The 27,450-nt window shown below is 41.7% G+C and overlaps 2 protein-coding genes across 2 annotated transcripts; both read right to left on the reverse strand.

The window, feature by feature from the left end:
* Positions 1-6,168: 6,168 nt before the first annotated feature.
* Positions 6,169-7,011, reverse strand: LOC134490113 (olfactory receptor 1E16-like). The gene is made up of 2 exons (XM_063292993.1): positions 6,661-7,011; positions 6,169-6,375 (listed from the first exon to the last, which is right to left on the reverse strand). The coding sequence occupies exons 1-2, from the start codon at positions 7,009-7,011 to the stop codon at positions 6,169-6,171; spliced, it is 558 nt and encodes a 185-aa protein (XP_063149063.1).
* Positions 7,012-18,266: 11,255 nt separating this feature from the next.
* On the reverse strand, positions 18,267-19,214 carry LOC134490793 (olfactory receptor 1L4-like). The gene has a single exon (XM_063294074.1). The coding sequence runs from the start codon at positions 19,212-19,214 to the stop codon at positions 18,267-18,269; it is 948 nt and encodes a 315-aa protein (XP_063150144.1).
* Between the last annotated feature and the right edge of the window lie 8,236 nt (positions 19,215-27,450).

Raw genomic sequence — 27,450 nt, forward strand, 5'->3', positions numbered from 1 at the left:
GCTTTAGAAAATACTATAATCTATAACAAGGAGAGAGGTAGAGGAAGAGGGATGGCACACGATACTGTAACTGCTGCATTCTCTACATTACAAAGAGTTTTCTCTCCCTCTTTGGAGCAGCACATGGGGTCCAGGGTGGAAGAACACATGTCTAAATGCCAATGTATATTTCTGTGGATGTAACCTGTTTCACGTGGTTTAGGCCACTGGGATCTTGTTAATTCTGATATATTGCCTCTCTTAGGATTCCTCCACTTATTCAGGTCAAGAGTGCTCTATGAGAATATTTTCATCTGATACAAACAAAACTTGTAGTAGGTCTAACTCTGAGCAGACCTTGATTGGTTTTATGACTTTGGACTGATGAGGGGACTCCACATCACAAAATAAACTAGCATGCTAGGAAGGCAACTGAGCTAAAATCCTACACCTTGATTGAACATTTCTGTGTGAAATGGATGCTTTGTTATGAAGCAGAATTCTACCGTATAAACTTCCATTACAGTCTGAAGCCATATAGGACATATATGGATTTATGATCTCACTGAAAATTTGGTGAACAAGAGTTTTCTTTCTTCTCTCTCACCCTTGTCATACTTGAGCTGACTTTTTGGGGGGAAGAAACTTTGGAAGCAGTTCTAAATTAGGTAGATTACAATGAGACACACAGAATTGGGTAGCTTGGGCAACCCATTTTAGTATCATCAAAATAAATGTTCTGGCTTTGAGTAATATACACCTCAACTCTCATGGAGGTGGGATACTTACTGAAAATGGTAATTTTGTTTTCCTCCTTAGAACTTCCAAAATAGTTGCATTCATACTTAACCTTCCCAAACCTCTAAATCTATTGGACTACACCTCCTATCATTCCTAGCGTAAATAGAGGTTGTAATTAAATATCTTGCAGGGCACCCTGTAGAGGAAGGTGCACTGACTTGCTCGTACCTAAGCAACTTACAGAATGTAACACCATCCTTTTGCCTCAGATATTACTCTGTGTCTGTGTATCTGTGTGTGTTGTGGGGGGCGGGGGTGATATGCAATAAAATCAGACAAAATACAGTAGCATGAGCTAGTATACAAGTACAGTTGCTTGTAGCTACATTTTCTGGAACCTGCTGGCGAATGAGCAAGTATTAAATGAATGTATAATTGTTGTACTGATGAGAACATTTCCCATAATAAGGTATATCAGAAAGATATGTACAGTCCACCTTTCATTAAGTTCTCAGAGAGAGAAAGATAGACACATTTACATGATATCATGCCCTCACGTATGAGATTTTACAGGACTTCTACCACCCCTCTTGGAGTGGGTGGGGATTTCTCTGTTTTTACACAGTGTATATCCTGTGTGGTGTTTTTACTTAGATAAACCACCAGAAGGCAGCATGTGACCAGTTTCATTCTATATTGGGACTCTTCAGACATACAAGTAAGACATATGGCTGGTAAGTCCCAATCTAGGATGAAAGCGGTCACGTGCTGTCCCCTAATAAGGGAATTCCTATCTCCACTGTAGGAAAAGAATGCCTCTTAGTTGATCAGTGTGGAACTGCTATGAGGAATGCCGAATAGGAAAGTTCTAGGAGTTGGTATCATTCCTTGGTGATTGAAATAGCACCTTATACATACTCATGGAATATATTGAGGGAATGAGGATTGGAAGAAGAGTGTGGTTTTAAAATTGGAGGAAGAAATATCAATACCAATATCCTGTGGTGTGCTGATGACACTACTCTGATAGCTGAAAATGCAAATGATGTGCAAGCTCTAGTAATGAAATTAAAGGAATACAGTGAAAAAGTGGAACTTTTAAGAAGACCAAATGAACCACAACAGGTACAGCAACCAGCCTGAGAAGTGACAGTGAAGATATTGAAGTAGTGGATAACTTCAAAAAATAAAAAAATAATAAAGGCAGGATATAAAATAAAATAAATACAAAATAAAGTAAAATAAAAACTTCTGCCCTTTAGGATCAAATCTCCCATTCTGTCCATAAGAACCAGCAGTCAAAAAAATATGCCACAGACTAGCATTCGACAGAGTAGGAATGGAAGCCTTGGAAAAGATGTTTAGATGCTGCGCTATGTCTATACCTACAACGAACAGAATTGTGCAGGCAATGGTTTTCCCTGTGACACTTTATGGAAGTGAAAGTTGGACTTTGAAGAAGCAAGATAAAAAGGGTATTGATGCTTTTGAACTTTGGTGTTGGAGAAAAATCCTGAGAGTATCTAAATCCTAAGGGTAAACAAACAAATGGATCGTCAAACAAATCAACCCAGAGTTCTCACTTGAGGCACAAATGACCAGGCTCATATTATCCTACTTCAGACCTAGCTTTCTGGAGAAGGCTCTAATGGTGGGAAAGGTAGAAGGAAAGAGAAGTAGAGGAAAACCAGCAGCAAGGTTACAGTTACAGCAGCGATAAGTGCACTGTTGGAAGACCTGAAAGACCAAGTTAGGGATAGATTGTCATGGAGACAATTTATCTATGTAGCCACTAACAGTTGACAATGACTTGATGGCATATAATCAATCAATCAATCAATCAATCAATCAATCAATCAATCATGGATAGCCAAGAAAACACAAATGGATCATCAAACAAATCAACCCAGAGTTCTTACTCAAGACATAAATGACCAGGCTCAAGTTATCATATTTTGGACACATTATGCAAAGACCTAGCCTAGCTCTCTGGAGAAGTCTATAATCCTGGGAAACGTTGAAGGAAAGAGAAAAGGACAATCAGCAGCAAGGTGAATGGAATTACAATGGTGATGGGTGCATCACTGGAAGACCTGAAGGATAGAACATCCTGGAGAAAATCCATCTATGTGGTTGCTAAGAGTCAACACCAACTTGATGGCACATAATCAGTCAATCAATCAATGTATTCATGGGAACCATTGGTTACATTCATGATTTCCTGCACACTCAAATTGTCTCCATGTACAACCAGAAAGCCCTTCAGGATGCAGAAAGGGAAGAAGTGATGCTTCCTTTGCCATTCACTACTTGTGTTATATCCACAAACAGTGAGCAGTGAGCAATTAAGGTTCCTGCATCCCTGAAAGATACTTAACGTACAGAGAGAGATGAATCTGAGGGATCAGTGAAGCAGTGGAAAAGGAGGTGAGATGGATCGTAAAGTCTGCTAGGGAAAATCTCTGTGCTACTCAGAAAGTGAACACAGGCGTGATGAATGGAATGAAAGTAGATTTGATGAAAGACAAACAGCCCAGGATCCTGAAGCAACTGTCCTTGTGGCTACTTCCTTATACTTTTGCTGATGAGTTTGAGGTTGTTTTTTTTAATCTGTGTATAATTTTTGTTTCCTTTGCTTTTATAGGTTAGTTTAAATATATTTTATATGTTATTTTTTTTAGCTTTCTGTATAGTTTATTACAAATCAGCCTATTAACTTGATGGAAGAGCAGGGCAATTTTATGATTATATAAAATATAATTTTAATTACCATAATAAATTTTAATAAGATAACTATAATAAAGTATAATGGTGATATTAATATAATTAGTAACAACAATAAATTGAAATAAAATTATATAATTTATTATTATATAAAATCTAATACTTCTATTTATTCTACCCACAAAAGAGGAAAGGTTGGTGAAGATGACAGAATTTGCAGAGATGGCAAAATTGACTTGTTTGATTAGGAAGAAGACTATAAGTACATTTATTAGTGACTGGAAATTATGGACATTTTGCTGAAATCAGAAAAAAATGAACTGGTGATTTCTGGATTTGATGATTAGAAAATATGGGAAGAAGGTAATTATAATCTTAAAGAGGGAGGATAGATGATAAATTTATTTAGAACTGCTGTAAAGGAGAATGGTAGCTGGTTCTTTGAACTTCTTTCTTTTTTTTCTTTCTTTTTCCTTTATCTATTTACTATTTTTCTTTACTCTTTTTCTCTTTCTTAAATTCAGTATTGTATAAAGTTCTTCAATAAAAATATTTTTTTAAAATATAATAATTTAATTTATTCTAATAAATTTATTATTGTTGTTGTTATTGTTATTATTTCTTAAGGATATGTAAAAGCAATCTCCCCAGTAACTATTTGTAGAAATGCAAATGTAAATTGCTTTTTCAGGAAGGTTTTATAATGGAAATTTCCTCTTTAAAAAAAAGTGGGGGGATAAAAGTTCTGGAAAACTTCTGAACAGTTGCAGATCATTATGGATAGTACAGTTGGCTACAGTATATCAATCTGTACATTCCTTAGGTTACCAGCATCAACCCTTTGGCTTTAATAACCCAACAGCATGACCTCATGGCCGAACATAGCTGTTCATTGGTATGTATTTCGTTACATTGTGCTGCATTTTGTAGGACCAGTTTTGTGGTATTACTCCAATACTGTGGAGTTGAAGTACTTGCTACCATTTGATAGCACTATCATTTAGTAAAGTTAATTCTACTTATAAGCAGATTCCAGTTGCTGCTTTAATTTCAAGTGCACATCCCCCAGATGTGTCCATGTTAATGTGCCTCTGTCTGTGACTGTCCCTTGCACTTACAAGTCCACTCCTTCAGTGTTTCTCAAAGTGTGGTCCAAGGACCCCTGGAGGTCTCCCAAGACCCTCTCAGGGCTCCAGGAAATCAAAATTATTTGCCAGCCTATGTTGAAAAATATTAAAATCCCATGTCCTAACAGTCAGGAACCACGCTGAGACAAGGAATGGGCCTCTAGTGTTTTATTACTGCTACATTAGACAGAAAATCCTAACAAACTGAAGAAGCGTGGGAAAAACCCAGACAGATAAACCCCAAAAGTTAAGGCGGGTCTGATCTGTGTCTCTTTGAATGGCTACTTAATTCCTCAGTATTACGCATGCGTTTCCCCCCCTGGATAGCCCCCCCCCCCCTGCTCACCATCAGTGCTCATGACATCCCATCAAACAATCACGAGAAGTGGTAGTGGTAGCGAATGTATCAATTTTTAATTTTGAATATGGTAAATATCAATAAATATAACCCATACAAACCAAAGCCTTTTTGGAGTCCTCCATAATTTTTAAAAGTGGGAAGGGGTCTTGAGAGAAAAAAAAGTTTAAGAAACATTGCACTACTTCTTATACCTTTCCTAACCCATCCAAGCTTTATTTTTTTTCCCCTTCTCAGTTTTACAGAGCAATGCCTCCCTTGTGGGGCCCTCAGTCTGGATTTTCTTGCGGGCTGATGTTGTCTGCCCTGGGTTTGATCTCTACCCCTATTTACCTGAGCATATTCAATGTTCTGATTTCCTGTGCTTCTAACGTCTTCCAGGTATAAACAGTTTGCACCACACTTACTATATTTATTCCCCAAAACTACTTTTGGGATTACACAGGAATTTCTTGGAACCAATCCTCAGTCACCTTCATGGCACCATGTATTTCCTTGTAGGTTGGCACTTGTTGCATCTAAGAGCAAACTTCAATAGCCCTGTGTCTATCGACCCAGAACCAGAATAGACTGATCAAAATTAAAGTAGTAATTTCTACATATTTGAGAGATTCCCCAGCTCTGCAAAATTATTATCATCTTGGAAAAGAAAGCTTACCATCCCCTCCCTCCCCCATGGACACACCCAAAGGTCAGGGGGGGAAATCATTTCAGCTAAGGATTGTGGGAGTTGAAGTCCAGTTCATCTGCAGGGAAGCAAGTTGAGTGAATCTGCACCAGCAAAATGTAAACTGTTTGGGTGGGCAGTGCTGACAAAGGAATAGAAATATACACAGCAATAAAAGGGCAGGCAGAAAAGAAGGTCATCTTTTTTAATAAATGTTTTCAAACTGCATTAAGTATGACAAACAGGTATCGGTTATTTTTAAACTTATTTTGACTGTTTTGAAAAATGGATTTGAATTACCACTGGTACCTTTTCCAATGCTCTGCTTTTTAGACAGCATGTTGAAAGAAGTGAAAATATTAATTATTGAGAAAGCAGACTATCCTAAACAATTTTAAATAACAAATGGAATGTGTTACCACGTTCTGCAATTTTATGCACATGAAATAATGGAAGGATGAGAAGGATGAAATGTTAGAGAATATCAGACATCTTTCTACTGATCGCTGTCTTTACCCTTTTTTCAGGCTAATTCAGAGCTTCTTCTGCGGCAACCATATTTTTTCTTTGGCTCAGTTCTTCTGAAACCAACCCCTGAATAACCTCTTTATGGCCATATGTATCTCACTGTTCCTCAGGCTGTATATGAAAGGATTGAGTAATGGGGTGACCACTGTGTATACTATTGATGTCACTCTCAACTTGGACCCAGAATAGGTGGAGGATGGACGAAGGTAGGTGCCCATCAGAGATCCATAGAACAAGGTCACAGTAGTAAGATGGGCACTGCAAGTGGAGAAAGCCTTGTACTTCCCAGATCTAGATGGAACCTTCACCACCTTGAATATGATGAAGGTATAGGAGAGGAGAATCAACAAGAGGGGTCCAAGAAGAGCGGTTGAACCTTCACTGACAAGGAGCATTTCAACTAATGAGGTATCAGAGCAGGAGAGCTTCAATAATGGATGGAGGTCACAGAAAAAATGGGGAATTTCCTGGGAATTACAAAATGTAAAATCAGATACCAGTGAAACGTACAACAAAGAGTGGGCATGAGCCAGGAGCCAAGATGCAGCAGCCAAACATAAGCAGCATTTGTAGCTCATAATTCTGGTGTAATGCAAGGGGTGGCAGATGGCTACATAGCGGTCATATGCCATTAAGGCCAGGAGAAAGTTATCTGTTGTACCAAAGCTCACATAGAAATACATCTGTGTCAAACAACCACTGAAGGATATGGTATTTGACTGAGACACCAAGTTCTGCAGCATTTTAGGCACAATTGAAGAACTAAATCCAAGGTCAGCCAATGACAAGTGACAGAGGAAGAAATACATGGGAGCATGGAGGAGGCTGGTATTTGAGAAGATCAACAAGATTATTAGGAGATTTCCTAGCAGGCAAAGCAAGTACATACAGAGAAAGATAGGAAAGAGAAATCCTTGGAAGTCTGGCAAGGAGGAGAAACCCAGGAGGATGAATCCTGAAAAGTTGGTTTGGTTCTCCTGATCCTTTTCCATCTGTGAATCAGATAAAAATGCATTTCTGTTTATACCTCTGGCCTGTATTTCACCTAGACAGCAAGAAGGGGAAAAAAAACTTTAGGACATAGCAGAAATTGATACAGTAATTTCTCTTCTTTAAGACAATATCTGACTCATCAAATGGGCAAATATTCCAAAAATGGGGGGGGGGGAATGTATTTGTCTCATTATATGCCTGGGAATGGTCAAGACCTATATAAAGCTCTGCATAAAATTCACTTCATAAGGAAGAGGAACTTGTAATGCTGAAGATTCAAGCTGGGCATTTAGTATTCTGTTCTACTGTTCTACTCAAGTAAGTAGAATGACTTTAGGATTGAAGTCATTCAACCCTAAAATAATGTACTCTGGGGCAAAATAAGCCTAATTTCTTTTATTCACAGTTGAAGATTGCTGTAATGAGAGTTGGGCAGGAAAAGGGTCTTGGGTGGTGATGGCAAGCTGCTGTGAAAAAGAGCAAATTCCAGGTTGAGGCTTATTAGGAGAGGAATAAAAAAATGTAATGGTCAGTATCATAATACCTTTACACTGCAGCTCTGTTTACAGTACTGTGTACAGTTGTGAACACTGCATTTGAGAAACATATTGTAAAACTGGAAAGGAAGATGAAACAAATTCCTCTTGAGAAAGGTTACAGCTTTTGATCTTAGAAAAATGGGGATGTGAGTGGGGACAAGATCTTGGATACAAAGCTGTGCAACATAAGGAAAAATGGGTTGAAAAAATCTTTTCCTTTTTAAACTAGACAACCCAGGATCACCTAGTAAAGTGGAATGAAGTATTTTGTCACACAGTGCAAAAGAATGTGATTGCAACTTTATGGAAGAGAAGGCTATGAATAGCTGCTTCACATGACGATGATACTTAACTCTCCTGTTCATGGCAGTATATTCTCAGTTCCCCTTATTGGGGAACATGACTGTAAGGTTGCCATGCTATTCATTTCTTGCTTGTAGACTTCCCATAAGCATGTGGTTGACTAATGCTGACCTAGAATGCTGGCTTCAATAGTTAAATAGCCACACACAACTCTCCCTGAATTCCTGATTCATGCTGAAGGCTATTTGGCAAATCTCCCAAACTTGGGAATCGAGAAAGCTCAGGAGACCAAGGTGGAAAACAAAAATTACCTCTGTGCCAACTGACAATTTCTGCCTCTGCCACCAGCCATTCTGAACACACAGTGATGCTCTCCACTTCAACTCTAGAAATGTTTCAGTGGCATGAGAGTGTGAAACAAGAATCCAGGGAATTTGGAAATGCTGAGAAACAATGTCCAAAATGATAACTAGAATGAGATGCAATTGTTAATGATTACCAAGAGGCTACTGAAGTAGAACTTAAAGGTGCTGAGGCCTACCTGGCTAAGGAGTCTCACTGGTTTCATACTATCACTCCACATGCATATGCAGTCATATGTAAAAAAAACCTTACTAATTGTGATGTCACAGGATACTACAGAGTTGACTTCAGAATTGCTTTGCCAATAACACATTTAAAGCAACCTGCCTTCTGCTAACACAAACCATTTATCCATTTTGTATACACCTGGTGGCGGCAGTACCAGGGTTTCAGACGTATGTATTTCCAAGCCTCTTTGTTGATGGCCAAGGATTATGTCTGGAGCATTCTGTATGCAAAATGATTCTTTTTCACTAAGCAGCAGACCTTCCCCAGACCATCGCAGAATGTGTATCTGTGTATCTCCCCCATGCTATTTAGCCACTGAGTCTACACTACAGACAGAACTCATTTCCTTAATGATTCTCAGCTCAGAGTTTCCTTCTTCAGGCTGCATTCTTACCAACCACTGCATATACATCCCTGTGTATATCTCCCAGCTTGCAAAAAGGCAGTTTGGTGAGGATAATCTGAACAAGAATGGCAGATAGAGGAACCACACAACATCATTGTCCTATGTCTCATTCAGATACAATATACCGAGTTCTCATTGTGTAGAAAGTACTTTGTAAGGGTTTAGAGTTTGGTGTAAATGATCGTACCAAGTGCCTTCTACTGAGGCAGGCCATTCATCCATCTCACCCAGTCTTCAGTACCCTGACCAGCCACGGAGGGGCTCCTTCTGACAAGCATTTTTCCCAGCCCCATCTGAAGACGGCCAAGGAGTTCCTTGTGACATTGTGACATTCGGCATCTACAGCCTCTTCTCCCTGACCGAGGATCAGCCCTTCCCTCCTGTGCTATTTAGCCAAGGAGCCCAAATGGAAGAACTTAACCCCTTCCATGACAATAAGTTTTCATTGCTAAATCACCTTCTCCCATAACACCTACATATACCACCCCTGTGTGGCTCTCCCACCTTGCAAAAAGACAGTTTGGATGGAGGTAATTGGAGGGGGGAGAAAGGCTGGACAAGGAATTACTTTCATCCTACATTTCACTCAAATACAGCATGCTGAGGATGCCCTGGGGTAGAAGACTGAGAGTTCTAGTCCCGCCTGGCCGGCTGGGTGACCTTGGGCCAGTCACTCTCCCTCAGCCCAACTCACCTCACAGGGTGGTTGTTGTGGGGAAAACAGGAGGAGGAAGGAGTAAGAGGAATGTTCCCCCCTGTGAGTTATTTATAAAAAATAATAAAGGTGGGATATAAAATATATAAAATGAATTAACAAATAAATTCTGTGGAAGAAAGCAGCGCAGAGTTCCATGCAATTGTAGGTAAAGATAGATAAGGAGAGTATCCTGAATAAAATGCTCAGTGAGATACTATCTTTTATCCATAAAACATCACAGAAGGCTATACTGCACCTCTGATTGATCTCCACTGAGAACCGATTCCATTTTAGGGGAGAGATTCTTTATCTGCAAAAAAAGACAGCCAGTTTGGTCTAGTGGTGAAGGCACCAGGCTAGAAACCAGGAGACTGAGAGTTCTAGTCCCGCCTCAGGCATGAAAGCCAGCTGAGTGGCCTTGGGCCAGTCACTCTCCCTCAGCCCAACCCACCTCACAGGGTTGTTTTTCTGGGGAAAACAGGAGGAGGAAGGAGTAAGAGGAATGTTCCCCACCTTGAGTTATTTGTAAAAAATAATAAAGGTGGGATAGAAGATAGATAAATAAAGAAATAAATTGAGAACAAGATCCCAGGCTTTGTGGTGGAATATTTTCTTTCCCAAAGCAAATATATGTATGCAGTGAAAGAAACCAAGATGCTTGCTGTAAGGAGATGGAGTTGGCTCCCAAAGGAAGAGTAACTAAAGAAAGACTCATTAGGGAATTGGTAGTATATTCCACAAAAACAAGTGATATGCGATTGGAAAATTAACGCAAAGCATAGATCTGGGATAAATAGTATTTAATTTCTCCCAAAGAATAACACAAACAATATCTCTGGCAACTGGGGGGACCTCCAAAATCTATTTCATAGTGGCACATGATATTAGTTCATGGGTACTATATTAGCAACTCCTTATCACTCATCTGTTAGAGATATTAACAGGAGTGGAACCCATTTTTTCCACGTTTGATGGACCTGATAGACATCTTCTCATGTGCAAGCTCTTTAGCACTCAGTTTTCCATGTAAAACCATGAATCAGTAAAAGCACCGAGATCAAATTTTAGAACTTCAATTCAGTTTTTGTGGTCACTGCTACACAAGTTCCTTGTTTTCTTGCTAATAAAGTGAGCATGGCTGAAAATTGCTAGATACTATGTAAATACCATGAATTGTAGAGTCCCTTTTGGGAGATGGACGGTGATAAATTTGATTAATAAATAAAATAAAATAAAATTAATAAATTGTAATATCAATAATGGCTTTCTAGAGTATGGCAGACATTCATTTAGTTGAAGACCAGAACTTCTGGTCAAGATAGTGCCTTAATCAGATGGGCATAGGCGTAGTCAGGTACTCCCTGAAGTTTTCTTATCCGTGTAATTGTTTAATTACTACTGCTGGAACTAGAAAGAGGTGATTATCTTTTGTTATTGGAGAGTATCGGTTGGTTGATTGCTTGGGTGGCACCCAAGAAAGTTCTACCACCATTTTTCTGAGACTGACATTATGTCTATCCTTATACAAATGAGAGTGAATATGAAATATAGTAAAATAATGTTAACTCTCTTATAGATCAGATTATATGTGTTTGAGAACAGAATAATTCAAAAGAAAGATTGTAGAAAGCCTGCTGACACATCTGTAACTGAATTAATAAAGTCTAATAAAAGTCTTCAAGACTAAGTCCTGTAGTCACAATCTCAGTTTCCTCAGTCCAATCTGTTGCAGAGTGCTGGAAAGCATTTGGCCCAGAGAGATCAGAAAAATCACACACCAGGCATTTCTATAAAAATAAATTTATTTACGGAAAGCACAAAAACATATTTACAGGCTTGTGCATTCACACACGCTCTCGGAGAAGAGGAGCGAGCTGCTTACTCGGCTGCAAGGCTAAAAACTAAACAAAAGTCCTGCAAGCTGCCTTCCCCTCAGGCAATGCAACTATTAACACCTAAACTGAGGACAATTAAATTCGACCTCTTCACCCAGCCAATGCTTAAGGAAGTACTTAATTACCATAGTAGCCAAGAGCAGAAAAAAATGTCAACACAATCTACAGTATGTGTGATCAGAATTCCAGAACAAGAGGAAGAATGTTAGTCTCTTCTTTATGAAAAAGCAAATACATGAAGTATTAGTTGTGCCAGAGGTTTATCAGCTAGATGTCAAAGAGTTCATCAGTTTTAGTTTTTTATTTTCATTCAGCGGATAAACCTTGGCTGTGTGTGTCTGTGTGTGTGTGTGTGAAATATCTTAGCTTTTCCATAACTCAGAAGGAGTCTGATAGCGTCTTTTGGACTAACATTTAATTAAAAAGAATAAGCTTTTGTGAGCTACAGTTCACTTCATCAGATGCATGGAGTGACTAAACCAGTGTTTCTCAACCTTGGCAACTTTAAGATGTGTGGACTTCAACTCCCAGAATTCCCCATGCTGGCTGGGGATTTCTGGGAGTTGAAGTCCACACAGCTTAAAGTTGCAGACGTTGAGAAACACTGGACTAAACTGATGTGGGATTTAAACTGGGATGGGGTAGGGGGAAGAGGGGAGAAGAGAAGTTGGTTACATGGATATAGGTTAGATGTGAATGTTGGTGTCAATGTGGGAGCAAAGTAGACATCTGGGATTGTTGCAAGGTCTAGTTTTCATGTTAGCATGTTTGTCCTGTTGTTTCCTGTTGCTTGTGAAAATCTGCTTCAGGTTGGGTAGTTGTCTGTATGCCTTGCTACCCTGTGCCTGAGAAGGTGCAGTATTTTTGTCCAGTATGGGCTACAGCTTACTAATAATGTGTTTGAGTGGTTTGAACCATGAGCCATAGGTGACAACCAGTGGTCTTCTATTGTTTGTGGGGGGGGGTTGCCTGTCTTTTAATACAGTAGGTCCTCCCTGGAAGCTGTTCTGGTTTTATTAAATTTGTCTATTGACCTCATTGGATGGGTAGCCAGTCTTCTGAATGTCTGGTTTAAATATCTCTTTCCTCTTTGCCATGGAGTGTGAAATCTTAAAGAAAGTCCAGTCTGTGTAAAGGAGAATCCTACGTTCTTTGTTTTATGAACTTCCTAGATTTTGTTAAGAAGGTCCCACAAGATGGAAAGGCATTAGGTACAAGAAACCTGACCGACAGCAAGCTGGTGATCTGCTAAGCCACTGTTATTTCTTTCTCCCTCTGTGAGATGTGAAACTAGTATTTGGACTGCTTGTGATGATGAGAATTGTTAACAAGAAAATTCTCGGCCACTCTGCAAATGTTTTGTGAGATAAAATGCCTTAGAGGTACGAGAGGCCTTCCACCACCACCCCACTAGGCAGCTAGTTACTCTTGAACAGCCTGCCTTATGGCTTCAGGGTATGCCATTGCAGTGCTGGGAAGTGTGTGTTCCCATTAGGGCAAATTAATAATCCTCTCTTGTGAGGTAAGGACATGGGCTGGAACTCCAGCTGAAATGGGAGATACACAGAACGCCATTCCAACTCCAGAGGTGAAAAGTTCCTTCCAATGTAGTGATAGAAGTTTTTACATATATAGAACTTAAATACAAATGTATTTCATTTTCATATATTTTATATGTAGTATTCATATGTTAGGAACATTTGCACTTCTATTATGGCTTGAAACCAAGTTGTATTTCCTAGAAGAGTTCGGTTTACTTTCTTCCTGTTCCTTTCTTTCTGGACTACAGGCCTTGATAGATAGCTGTGTGCATAGAAACAAGATAAGGTGTACATTCCAAGGACAGCTTCTCCAGAGGAAAGGTGTCCTAACAGCCAGGAACCACGCTGAGACGAGGAGTAGGTCTCTAGTGCTTTATTACTGCTACAGTAGACAGAAAATCCTACCAAACTGGAGAAGCATGGGAAAACCCAGACAGATAAACCCCAAAAGTCAAGGTGGGTCTGTTCTGTGTCTCTTTGAATGGCTGCTCAATTCCTCGCTACTACGCATGCGTTTTCCCCCCTGGATAGGGGCCCCCTCCTGCTTGCCATCAGTGCTCATGACAAAAGGCATTGTTTAACAACGGTCAAGGCGCCCTAGCAATGATGAACGGAAGTCCCTTATATGGATTGATGTTAAGATAGAGTAAAGGAAGGAAATTCCTAATATGGAATGAGGTTAAGGTAAAGTATGGGTAACTGAGTAAAGGGTGGTCTTCTAAAGGAGGAGTTGAATGGAATGTATATAATGTATATAATGTATATGTAAGAAGGGGGTCCTGCGCAGCCACCCACCTAACAGCTTTTGCTTTTGGGTGAAAAATAAAGAACTTAATTTCATGCAACTGCCTATTTCTTTGGTCCCAGCTCAGAAATGAACCTGGTAAGGAAATATTAAAAAATTCTAACAGTAGCAGTCCAAAATGTAATGTATTTCAACAGAATGGTTGTGATGCAGGCTGTTAATAGATCTCTCTTGGAATATGCTGCAAAAATAGATATATGGATAGATCTAGATCTAGATCTAGATTGGGATATATATCCCTCTCATTAGGTCTGTGAGGGAGGGATGGGGGAGGATAGAGGAACTAGAGAGGATGTGGAAAGTGAAGGCCAAAGTAGTCCAAGTGGTGGTAGGGGCACTTGGGGCTGTGACCCCCAAGCTGGGAGAGTGGCTCCAACAGATCCCAGGAACATCAGAGCTAGAAGAGTGCAGCGCTAGGAACAGCCAACATGCTGCACAGAACCCTCAGACTCCCAGGCTTCTGGTAGAGGACCCGAGGTTGAGGAAAGAGACGTACCACCACCTAACACCATCAGTATTATGGAACTGGGAAAAGACCTTATGAACTGTGTAAGCTATCACTAATATTTTTGTTAAATGTTATTCCCAAGATTTCAAGAGCCACTTTATCACAAAGTTTACAGAAGGTAAAAGTCATCGAAGTCAGATTTTATGAAAGGATGCCATGCCTCTGGTAATATTAGATTACAGGTGGGCATTTTAGCATTGTAAGCTAATAAAGATGAAATATCTGTTGTGGCTTTATTAGATTCATAAAAAGCCATTGATATGGTGCAAATAACATTTTTGGAATGAGTTATGACAAAAAAAAAGAATTTCCAGATGAATGCATTTCTTGGATTACAATTTCTTATTCCAGTCCTTTTGCTCAGGTAGTCACTAATACACTAATGGGATTAGGTCATCAGCAATCAAAATGAGTTGTGGAACATGATGAGGATATCCCCTATCTCCTTTAATGTTCAATTTAACATTGGAAAAGTTGACAAACTGTAGTAAACTGTACTGGTCCCTTTTGCAAAGAAATTAGCCCCTGCTTCTTCTTCTGCTTCCTCCTCCTCCTCCTCCTCCTCCTCCTCCTCCTCCTCCTCCTCCTCCTCCTCCCCATCTTTTTCTCTCTATTCAGATCTGGGCTCATTGAAGATACATGAATGTTAGCAGGCCATTCAGCAGAGATAGGTTTTCCCCCCAGTTGCTTCCCCAGGGAGAGAGGGAAAGTGCTGGGGACAGCAGGCAGCACATGGGAGGGGTGGCAATGGTGGCTGAGTCAAGGGAGGGAGTCTGGAGAGGCGCTGGGATGATGATGGAGGCCTGATGGGGAGGAAGGTAAGATGCTGGGGAACTCAAGTGAATGGGTGAGCATGATAATAAAAGTGAAAAAGCTGTTCTGGCTTCATTTAACTCATAAAAGCCTTTGATAGGATGCATATAAGTGTAAGCAGTGGTGAAGCATATCAGTGATGATTCCTTTCTCCCATTCCAACTTCTATTCTTTGCTGACTGCACAGTAGGATAAAAACAGCTCTTCAACAGTACCTAGGCCTTGCATCAAGAAAGACATACTATAGGTTTTATATTTAATGGACATTTGGGTTTAATGGACCACCCTTCCCCCCAAATTGTTAAATCAAGGTGCTTGAAATAAGAAAGCTGCTGAGAGAAATTTGATGTTGATTAGGTACACAGCTACTTTTCTTCTTGGTTTGTTGTCTAGAAACCAGACTTCTAGAAAAATTGAAAAAATTCTTGCTAAGTCATGTTCCTGATGAGATCTCTTTGGAGGATGTCAAAAGTTTCATACGTGCTATTGTGCCTTCAGTCAACTTCAGACTGCCAAGCTGTTTATTTTCATCTCCTCAGTAGGCACATATTCATTTTCTGTATTCAACTTTGGCAAACAGGAAAAGATGATAACTGCAATTGTCCATTACTGCCTAACCTCCTCCTCCTCCACCTCTTCCTCTTCCTCTCCCTCCTCTCCTCCTCCTCTCTTCCTCTCCTCCTCTTCCTCTCTTCCCCTCCTCCTCTTCCTCCTCCTCTCCTCCTTTTCCTCCTCCTCCTCCTCTCCTCCTCCCCTCCTCCCCCTCCTCCCCCTCCTCTTTTCTTTCCTTTTTCATGCTGTCTTACTGAAGTCACTTATATCTTAGCAGGCTAGAATCAGGGGACCACGTCTTCTAGTTTCACTTTAGGCACAAAGCCAGGTGGGTGATTTTCGGCCAGTTACGCTCTCTCAGCCCTCAGAAGCAAACTGCTGTTTTAAAAATGTTGCAAAGAAAATGCATCAACTTGTCCGGGCAATTGCCAGGAGTCAAGACTGACTCAAAGGAGGGGAAAAAAACCTATAGTATGGATGGGTATGGTGACTACTTTTTTGCATACTCTGTTACTAATATTAATTATTTTAATTGCAGTTTACTTTATATCATAGCATGGGAAGTGTTTGCTCTCTTCTAAGCACAGAGAGGTATTATTTAAGATTTTTTAAAAAGGAAGCTGAAATTGATTTCTTCCAGGAGCTTCAGAGTCTTTCAACATAGAAAATTAACAAAACCAAGGGTTTTTAAACCATGGGTCACAATGTCTGTGGAGGATATGAGCCATTTGCTAGGGAGGGGGCACAATTTTATTTTTAAGCCGATCAGCCTTGCATGGGCAAAGTAGGTGTGTTGTCAAAGCCCCTCCAGGCTTTGATCCCTACTTTTCTTGCACAGTGAACCCCAAAGAAATCAGCAATTTTATTCATGAGAAACCACACAAATTCCTTTATCATTGTAAGGGTCACAGTACCACAACTTTTAAGAAGCTCTGAACTAGGTGGCAGAGATTTATGTTGGTGGTAATACCAAATACATAAGAGGTGCTGTGATTTTCATCAGTAGATTTTCCAACCTGGTGGTTGAAGAAGGACTGTTAGATGAAGATGGTCATTTACAGGGTCACTGGGGGTCATCCTCGCTGTAACACTTCTTTTAGGCTATAGAATCTTTAGGGCCCTCATATCTACCAGTTGGGAAGCCAAACAGGGCAATCTAACTTGAAGTCTGTAATAGTGTATGTGCACAAGCACACATGGGTTGTGGTGCATAGGGCCCCACAACCAAGTCTCTGAACTCACTATCCACAACACTAATATAGTTCTCCACAACTCCAGGGAAGCGTGAACTTGGTAATGTTCAGCCATTTTACTCAAGAGAAATCCTCCTCTGCCTTGGTTTACTCCAGAATAGACAAATAGCGATTCTTCTCCCTTCATTAGCCTGACCAGAAGGAAAACATATACTAAAGGCTAGTTACTTTTCATCAAGTCCTTATTATGGATATCAAGGTCAAAGAACTCGAAGGAAGCTGGCACACACAAAAGAAGAAAGATTAAATAAAAGAGAAAAAATTACTTCTGAAGAGATTGATTTCAGAAAGTTACACTTCTTGCTACACAGACACACACACACATGTACAACAGAACGTTCCACAGCTCAGATCACTGTCTGAGAAAGGCAACAGACAGGGGATTGTCACGGTTAACAAATGCCTGTGACACTTTAGCATTTACTACAGAAGTGAAAAGCTGAACTGCTGTTCTATAGTATGCTGACTCTTGACACATTTCAACAATTATTATGAATTAAGAGTGCATTCTGTCCCCCTCCCATGTTTGGAACACCTATACTATTAAGGGGGCTTTTGAGGTGCTTGCAGAAACACAACAAGACAACTACTACCAGCCTTCAAAAAGTGCTACTTGTTATTGTTTGAATTTTTAAATTTGTATGAGGCTATTCAAAACTATGAGGGTTACTATACTTTCTTTGGGAAGATGCAAACTACAAAATCTGCTCTGCCTTCTGCAGAATCACAAATTCTGAAGAAACCACCAGCTATTAAAAGTCAGAATGCTTACACAGAGACATTTGGTTACTAATTGTCCAAATGAGAAAAAAAACGCATTTAGTTACAGCTTAATTTTAGATAGTGGAATTGATTGACTGACTGACTGACTGCCATCAAATCATTTTCAACTCCTAGTGACTACATAGATAGATTTTCTCCATGATGATCTATCCCTAACCTGGTAGATAGTGGAATAATATACCTCATAACAATATTGAGAGCATAAAGATTTTATCTTTCAGGAACACAGTTAGAATTCGCTTTTTCTTATCGCAATGAAATACATAATATATGGTGTTCATTAGCAACTGCTGGCCTTCTTACAGAGTCTTGCACTTATGTGATTGTCAGCAAAACAGGTGGAAAATAGAAACATTGTCCAGAATAGGACAAAGACTTCATGAAATTTCTCATCTTTCTATTGAAAGCTATGTGTGCTGGTTATTCACACTTCCTTTTGAAGCAACCTCAGTTCCTCAACAGCTCACCTCTTCTGAAACCAGCCCCTTGCTGCCCTTTTCATAGCCTCATGCATCTCACTGTTCCTCAGGCTGTATATGAAAGGATTGAGCATGGGGGTCACCACTGTGTATAATAATGATGCAATTTTCAACTTAGACCCAGAATAGGTGGAGGATGGCCGGATGTAGGTTCCTATCAGAGTCCCATAGAACAAAGCAACAGTAGTGAGATGGGAGCTGCAGGTGGAAAAGGCCTTGTATTTCCTGAAACCTGATGGTATTTTGGAAACTTTGAATACAATAAAAAGGTAGGAAAAGAGAATCAACAAAAGGGGCCCAAGAAGTATAGCAGTGCCTTCACTGACAAGCAGCACTTGAGCAGATAAGGTGTCAGAGCAGGAGAGCTTCAGTAAAGGGTGAAAGTCACAGAAGAAATGTGGGATCTCTCGGGAAGCACAGAAAGCAAAATCAGATACTGAAAGAACATACAAGAGGGAGTGGACATGAGCCAGGAGCCAAGATGCAGCAGCCAGTTGTATGCAGCATCTGTAGCTCATGACTGTTGTATAATGCAATGGACGGCAGATGGCTACATAGCGGTCATATGCCATGGAGGCCAGGAGAAGGTTATCTGTTGCAGCGAAGCTCACAAAGAAATACAACTGTGTCAAGCAGCCACTGAACGATATGGAGTTTGTGTGGGACAGCAGGTTCTGCAGCATTTTAGGCACAATGGTGGAACTCAACCCAAGATCAACCAGTGACAAGTGACAGAGGAAGAAATACATGGGAGCATGGAGGAGGCTGGCATTGGAGAAGATCAGCAAGGTTATCAAGAGGTTTCCTAGCAGACAAAGCAGGTACATACAAAGGAAAACAGGAAAAAGAAGTCCTTGAAACTCTGGAGAGGAAGAAAAACCCAGGAGAATGAATCCAGCAAAGTTGGTTTGGTTTTCTTGGTCCTTTTCCATGAGTCATCTGAAAATGTAAATCAGTAGATAAGATGCATTATTATTCATGTATTTGGCCTGCATTTCACCTAGACACACACAAAAAGGATATACATGGAACATGAAGTAGTTGAAAAAAATAATTCATGGCATGACAGGAATTACTACAGGTGATTTCTCTTCTTTAAGCCATCTACCCCCTCCTTTTTTTTTGTATTCCAAAAATGAGATCAAAACAAAACCAAAAAGCAGCCCACATCCATCTGCCTCATATGTCTGGGAATGGTCCAGGCCTAAATATTTCCAAATTCACTTCAAAGCAAGAGGGAATAGTAAGGCAGAAGATTGATACTGGGCACTTAGTATTCTATTCCACTTGCTGTAAGAGTTACTTTGTATGATGTTATGGTGGTAAAATGCTCTATTTATGGCTGAGCATTGCTCTCATTTAGGTGGCTAATGATGCCATTCAATTATTGAGATGATTAAACAAAAAAAAAGGCTGCAAAGGGGTTCACTGAAGGGATGGGTATTCACATTTCAAAAGGTATTCAACAGAATCAGTTCTAAATAATATACACCCAGGGGAAAAACATTTCTAATTTTTCTATTCACTGCTGTGGTCTGTGTTAGAGGGAAAGTATTTGTGGGTGTGAATGGGTGTTCTTGAAAGTAGGAATCTAATCTGAGCAATGATTAGTGAGGCTGCAGGTTTTATAGCTATAAGAGAGAAAGGAAATTTATTTAAAGAAATCCATGATAGCAACAGAGAAATAAAACCTGTCGCCTTCAGCAATTGTGAGCAAGCACTCTGTGCACTCCTGCCTGGAAACTAAGGCAGAAGGAAGTAAATTCAGATTAGCAAACTCTTAAACACAATGCAGAGAGCCAGTTTGGTGTAGTGGTTAAGGCATCAGGCTAGAAACCAGGAGACTGGGAGTTCTAGTCCCACCTTAGGCACAAAGCCAACTGGATGACCTTGGGCCAGTCACTTTCTCTCAGTCCTAGGAAGCAGGCAAGGGCAAACCACTTCTGAAAAACCTTGCCAAGAAAACTGCAGAGACTTGTCTAGGCAGTCTCCAAGAATCAGACATGATTGAACGGATTAAAAAGAAAAAGGAAAGAGCAAGCTGAATAATAAAGTTGATAAAGTACATTCTTAACTTTCTTTCTACACCCCACTTTTCACTCCACAACCTACTGACCACAAGGAAAAGTGCCACTGAAGTCACATTTCTCAGAGTCTACTCTAGTGGTGATGAACCACAAAAGGAATATTGGGTGGTGTCAGTAGGTGTGGAGGACAGAGGGAATGGCCTACCAAGGCAATGGTCAGATAAGGGGACTTGAGCCCAGGTGAAGAGAGTAACTTGAGGAAACATCTCAGAGAAGCCCCTCCCTCCTTCACACAAAGATAAAGTGAGGAGGGGGAAGCCCATTCAGATCTGCAAGATCCTGTTACTATAGCAGTTACAATAAACGAAGTCCTGACTTCTACAGCATTGATGTCTTAGTCTGGTCTAGCTTGTTGGGCTGACAGTAGGGCATTTTTCTCTTAAAGAAGATCTGCCTCACTGAGCAAACTGACCAGTTTCAAAGCCCCCATGGATATGATTCCATATGTTAAAAAAAAAAAAGATACCTTTTAATTGGGGTGATGAGTTAAGACACAGGATGATTTCAGAGTTCCTCTACCAATAATTGTTTTCATTCCTCCTGCAAAGTGGTAAGTAATCTGACTGAAATGGCCTATTCTGCAGCATTGGGAACATAGCAGACTGCCTTCATTCATCCCACTGTTGATACAAACTGGCAACAGCATGGGATGTTTCAGACACATGTTTTTTGGAGGGCCAAGGATCATGGTTGGGGCGTTCTGTATGCAAAGCAATTCTCTTCCGCTAAGCAATGGCCTTTCTCTGGATTCCGGGATTGTCTCCCAGGCTACTTTTACCCACAGTGTCTACACTGGTGTTTCTCAACCCTGGCAACTTTAAGAGGGGTGGACTGCAACTCCCAGAATTCCCCAGCCAGCCATGTTTGGCAGGGGAATGCTGGCTGGGGAATTCTGGGAGTTGAAGTCCACCCCTCTTAAAGTTGCCAAGGCTGAGCAACCCTGGTCTACAGTATGAACAAAGAGATAACAATCCCTTTCCAATTCAAAATCTCCTTCTCCAGGCTGCTTTCTCACCAACACCTGCACATACCCCTCCTGTATAATTCACCAGTATGCAAACAGGCAGTTTGGATGAGATAATTTTGAGAGGGGGGAGCCTGAATAAAGAATATCTTTGTCCTATGCCCTGGAACAGAAGCAGTGTGGAACAGAGAAAAGCAGAGTTCCCTTTAAGTGCAGATACAATCAAGGAAGAGACTGTGTTGAATAAAATGCTCAGGCTATACTATACCTCTGCTGGATCTCCACAGAGAACTGATTCCTTTGTTGAGGGAGAGGTTCTCATACACCTGCCCAACTGAGAACAAAAACTCAGGTTTCGTAGTGGAGCATCTTCCTTCCCAGGCAGATGTTCCCCTGCAGTGGAAGAAGCCAGGAGGCACGCAGTAAAGAGCTGGAGGTGATTTCCAGACTCGCTCCCAAAGGAAAAGACAATAGTGCATGAAGAGACTCTTTAGGGTACTTGTTAACCAAAGTTAGAAGGAATTCGTTTTGATGATGTAAGGTTGGAATTGGACTGGAATTGGTGATGTAAGATTGAGTAGGGAAGTTGATACCAAGCACAGATTTCTGAGACAGATTTGGCCAAAAGAATAACACAAACAATATCTCCAGCAGTTTGGTGGAAATCTACTTCACAGTACTTCATTATTGGGGGGGAGGGTTAATTTAGTAAGCTGCCCAGAGTTACTTGTGTGAGATGGGCAGCTATATAAATAATATAAACAAACAAACAAACAAGCACATGACGTTAGTATCCTTAGTGCAAATAATGGTACCAGAAGTGAAAACTGATAAATCCTGGGTAAACATCATGAATTATAACATCAGTGGTGGCTTTCCACAGTATGGCAGAGCATTTAGGAGAAGATCACCCCTTCCAGTCAAGATAATGCAACCATCAGATGGGCATTGACATACTCAGGCACAGCTTTAGTTTTCTTATCCTTGAAGCTGTTTAATTGCTACTACCAGAACCAGAGATGATTTTTTTTTTAATGGAGAGTTGGTTGCTTCAATGGCATCCAAGAAAGTCTTTTACTTAAGCAACAGCCACAGAGATTGAGTCAGATGTAACATCTGTCCATATACAAATGAGGGGGGAATATAAAATATAGTAAATGTAATATTAACTCCATAAGTACCAGAAGAGATGTGACTGAGAACGGAATATTTCAGAGGAAGATCATAGGAAGCCTGTATAACTATATGCATGTATAACTGTAATGGTTGCCTAATCCCAAATACTCAGTCTCACAAGCTTGGGCTTAAAGATAACTGATTTATTAAAGGAATAGTATGCAAATACAGAGAAAGCTGAGAATGAGCAAAAGCGCGCCAAATACAAACTTAAAAGCCTTGCCTTCAATCCAGTCCCGCCCCAAGCACCCGTCAGCACACACCCCCTCCCAGGCGCTAGCAACCGTTACACGCGCCTGGGAAAGTAACCTTGAATAGGAGTGCAAACCCAAACATACATTCCAAAGTCCCAAAACAAAGAAGAGAGCAGGAATGGAAAATACCAGCATAGAGCAAACTGAATATACACGGAGAAAGGGTTTGACATGTGAAACGTTACGATGTGAACAAAACATTGAAACGTGGAACATGACATATCGCCCCCCCCCCCAGAAAAATGCTAAGGAGCCGGCTTGTTAGGGTAGGCAGAGTGAAAACGGCCGACAAGGAGAGGCGAGCGAACATCAGTGGCAGAAACCCATTCGGGATGAGGGAAATGTTTCCAGCGAACGAGGTATTGCAAAGTAGAGCGCTGGCAACGGGAGTCGAGGATGTCGGCCACTTCGAAGTGTTGCTGGTTGTCAATCATGATTGGAGGAGGTGGGGCTGGTTGGGGGTGCCAGCGGTAGGACTGTAGATACGGCTTGAGCAAGCTACAATGGAAAACAGGATGTAAACGTTTGAGGTTATGGGGCAAATCAAGTTTAAAAGTAACAGGGTTAATTTGTGCAACAATGGGAAAAGGACCAACAAACTTAGGACCAAGTTTTTTGGAGGGTTGTGGCGACTTGAGGAATTTCGTGGACAAGTAGACTTTATCACCTACAGCAAAAGTAGGTTCAGGGGAGCGCTTGGCATCTGCGTGTTTTTTATAGGTAGTCCATGAGTGGGTTAGAGCTCGTTGAATATTGTGCCATGAGTCTTTGAGAGTTTCAGCCCAGTCAGTGAGAGAAGCAGGGAGCGGTTGCGAGTGCGGGAGTTTGGGTATTGGGATGAACTCACGCCCGAAAACAGCCTTAAAGGGAACTTGACCAGTACTTTGATGAACGGCGTTGTTGTAGGCAACCTCAGCAAAAGGGAGTAAGTCCACCCAGTTGTCCTGCTGATAATTGACAAAAGCCCGGAGATATTGTTCCAGGGTAGAATTAACGGCTTCAGTAGATCCATCCGTCTCTGGATGCCAAGCAGTTGAAAGGGCTTGTTTGGTGCCAAGGAGTTTCAAAAATGCCCGCCAAAAGTGTGACGTAAATTGTGTGCCCCTGTCACTCACCAAACAGGAGGGGATTCCGTGAAGGTGGTACACGTGAACGAGGAATAGGCGTGCCAGCTGTTGTGCGGTAGGGATGGAGGCACATGGTATGAAATGGGCTTGTTTTGAAAAAAAATCTTTGACCACCCAAATGACGGTTTTTCGTTGGCTGGGTGGGAGGTCTACAATAAAGTCCATTGATATGTCCTGCCATGGGAAGGATGAGGTTGCAACGGGTTGCAGGAGCCCCTGTGGCTTGCCAGTTTTGCGCTTAGTTGTGGCACATATAGGGCAAGCAGTGACATATGCTTTAAGGTCCTTTAGTAAAGATGGCCACCAGAATTGGCGTCTAAGCAAGTGAAGGGTTTTGAGGTACCCAAAATGTCCAGCTAACTTGTCATCGTGGCATCGTTGGAGGATCGTTTTTCGTAACACCTCAGGGACATAGAGACGATCGTTTCGCCAGGCAAAGCTGTCAGTGAAAGTTACAGTGTGTAGGTTTGCTTGCAACCAAGTATCAGTTTTCAGGTGGAAAAGCAACTGTTGTTTCAAGTCTGAGGGAATTGGCAAGCGTACTGGACGGGAGGGAGGCGGAGCGGATTGGGGCTGAGTCTGTTGCGCTCGCGCCCGGCTGCATGTGACCGCTGCCAAACCCAATTGCTTTTCTGTCCACACTGTACCTTGTATCGTTGGCCCTGGGCCAGCGTCTTGGGGTCTGCGTGAGAGAGCATCAGCTAAAAAGTTTTTCTTGCCTGGTATGAATTTAAGGGCAAAATCAAAGCGACTGAAAAATTCAGCCCAGCGAAGTTGTTTAGGGCTGAGTTTGCGACTGGTGCTTAATGCTTCCAAGTTCTTATGGTCAGTCCACACCTCAAAGGGGTTGGAAGCCCCTTCCAATAAGTGTCGCCAGGTTTCCAAAGCTGTTTTTACGGCAAAAGCCTCCTTTTCCCAAACATGCCAGCGTCTCTCCGTTTCAGTGAATTTGCGAGAGAGATAGGCACAGGGCTTTAAAGTGTTAGAGTCATCAGACTGGAGCAGTAGTGCCCCAACGGAGAAATCAGAGGCATCCACTTGCACTATGAAAGGCTTAGTGGGGTCAGGATGCTGCAAAATTGGTTCGGTGGTGAAGATTTGTTTGAGAGCATCAAATGCCTGTTGGCAAGTGGGAGTCCATTTAAGGAGCGCTCCTGGGTTTTTTGAATGGCGCGTATCGCCCTGCGCTTTGGTTTTTAGCAGTTCAGTGAGGGGGAGGGCAATTTCTGCGAAATTTTGGGCAAATACCCTGTAAAAATTTGCGAATCCCAGGAAACTTTGTAATTGCCTCCTGGTGCGGGGAGGCTCCCATGCCACAATTGCTTCAACCTTGGTAGGGTCCATTTCAATACCCCTTGCAGAAATTCTATATCCCAGATAGTCTATTTGTGATTGATGGAAAGCACACTTGGATAATTTGGCATACAACTCAGCTTTTCTCAATTTAGTAAGCGCTTGACGCACCAAGTGAACATGTTCTGACATGGTTTCAGTATAAATCAATACATCATCCAAATACACCAATACTCCTTTAAACAGGTGGTCATGCAAGACCTCATTGATAAGTTGCATAAAAACCCCAGGGGCCCCAGACAGACCAAAAGGCAAGACTTTGTATTGGAAGGCTCCTAGAGGACAGTTAAAAGCCGTTTTCCACTCGTCCCCTTCCCTTATGCGAATGAGAAAATAGGCTTCCCTTAGATCCAATTTTGAGAAGATTTTGCCTTTGGCCAGATGTGATAACATGTCTTTGATAAGGGGCAAAGGATATTTATTTAATATTGATACTGCATTGAGCCCGCGGAAATCTGTACATAATCTCAAAGAACCATCCTTTTTTGGTCTAAAGAGAACAGGTGCCTCCACCGGGGAGTTTGCAGGCTCAATGAAACCCCTAGCTAGGTTTTTGTCAATGAATTCTCTCTAGTTCTTTAGGAGACACGGGGTAGATTTTGGGGGGAGGTAATTTCACATTGGGGAGGAACTCAATGGCACAGTCTGTCTTTCGGTGAGGTGGCAGTCTATCTGCCTCCTTCTCCCCAAACACATCAGCCAGATCCTGGTATTGGTTAGGCAGTCCTTCCAGAGGCTGAAGTGTTTGTACAGTAGTGTTAGCTACCCGTCCCCCCTCCATGTCCTCTAAGAGATCCTTTTCTGGTACTTTATAAAATCCATCCTCAAATGTTACAGTTCTATGCAGCCAGTTGATAAAAGGGTTTTGTTGTACGAACCAAGGCATACCTAAAATAACCAAAGGCCCCCCCACTGGAGCTATGACAAAAGGTAGTTTCTCCCAATGGGAGCCCATCTGTAAAGCAACCAGTCCCGTGGAGTGAGTGACTGCCTTCCCCCCCGCCATAGTTCCATCCAGTTGTGTGAAGATCATGGGTCGTGGCAAAGGGAACGTGGGCAGTTCCAGGGCAGCTACAACGTCAGGGTGCATAAGTGAACTGGAACACCCCGAGTCTAGCATGGCCCAGACTTCCACAGTTTTGGTTCTAGAGCCCAATTTTACTTTGACAGTCAGTGTAGGAAAATTCCCACTCACCGAATTGTGGTCGCGCCCGGTTTCTTCCACCTGCCCAACGGCGCCGTTCAGGGCAGGTGGTAGCCTTTTCCCGCCGGCTGGTCGAACTGTAATTCCTCTTCCTCTTCCCCAAATGGAAGTTCTGGAGGGTCGAGTTCAGCGATGACAGCCTTCATTTTGCGCGGCAGAGCGGGCAACTTCCCTGACGTTTTCGCTGGCCGTTCCTCTGGTCGGCGTCTTGGGCACAAAGTGGCACGATGTCCTTCCTTTCCGCATCTCAGGCACTGACCCTTCGCAAAACGTCGTTCTCTTTCTTCCTCCCAAGTTTTTGGTTTAGGGCGGCTCAGAAATCCAGTCGCGCGAGCTCTCTTGGAGACTCAGGTTTGTCTCAGTTCTTTGCTAAGGGCATACATTTGTAGAGCGTTTTCTGTGCTGCCCGCCAACTGAATCCATCCGTATAACGTTTTAGGATCGTCTCTTCCCAGAGCCCAACGGAGGATTTCCGGCTCCAGCCCTTGTTTAAACATTTCTACTAAAGTTGACTGGGACCAATCTTCCACTTTTCCCGACAAGGCTTTAAATTCCAGAGCGTAGTTGGCAACAGAGAGGGTTCCTTGATAAAGTTTTCTCAGTGCATTTTTTGCTGTCTCTTGAGCCAAAGGGTCCTCAAAGTGTTGTTTGAGCGACCACAGAAACTCATCAAAGTCCTCCAACTCCGTTGCCTCTGCTTGGCATAGCTGTACATACCAATCAGCTGCTCTCCCTTTCAGCTTGTTGGCAATAAAATTGATTTTGCCCTGTTCCGAATGAAAACTTCGCCCCCAATCTTCCATATAATGTCTGGCATTTGTAATAAAGAAGGAGAGCGTGGCAGGGTCCCCATCAAACTTCACCCCAAATGGTGGGAAGGTTCTTACCGGTTCCACTGGCTGTGGTGGCTCCGTAAACGTCAACGCACGTCAAGCCCCCAGTGGTGGCCGATCTCTGGGTAGTCTCAACTCTCTTCCCCCCAATTGTCGGGAAGCTCGAGTCT

This window comes from Candoia aspera, chromosome 2 (genome assembly GCF_035149785.1).
Source record: "Candoia aspera isolate rCanAsp1 chromosome 2, rCanAsp1.hap2, whole genome shotgun sequence".
In the NCBI taxonomy this organism is placed as follows: Eukaryota; Metazoa; Chordata; class Lepidosauria; order Squamata; family Boidae; genus Candoia; species Candoia aspera.

Coding starts and splice junctions, on each gene's coding strand:
- LOC134490113 (XM_063292993.1), bottom strand. CDS start 7,011: ATGTACTTGCTTTGCCTGCTAGGAAATCTCCTAATAATCTTGTTGATC. Junction 6,376..6,660: donor GTTTGGCTGCTGCATCTTGG/CTCCTGGCTCAT, acceptor TGCAGTGCCCAT/CTTACTACTGTGACCTTGTT.
- LOC134490793 (XM_063294074.1), bottom strand. CDS start 19,214: ATGGAAAAGGACCAAGAAAACCAAACCAACTTTGCTGGATTCATTCTC.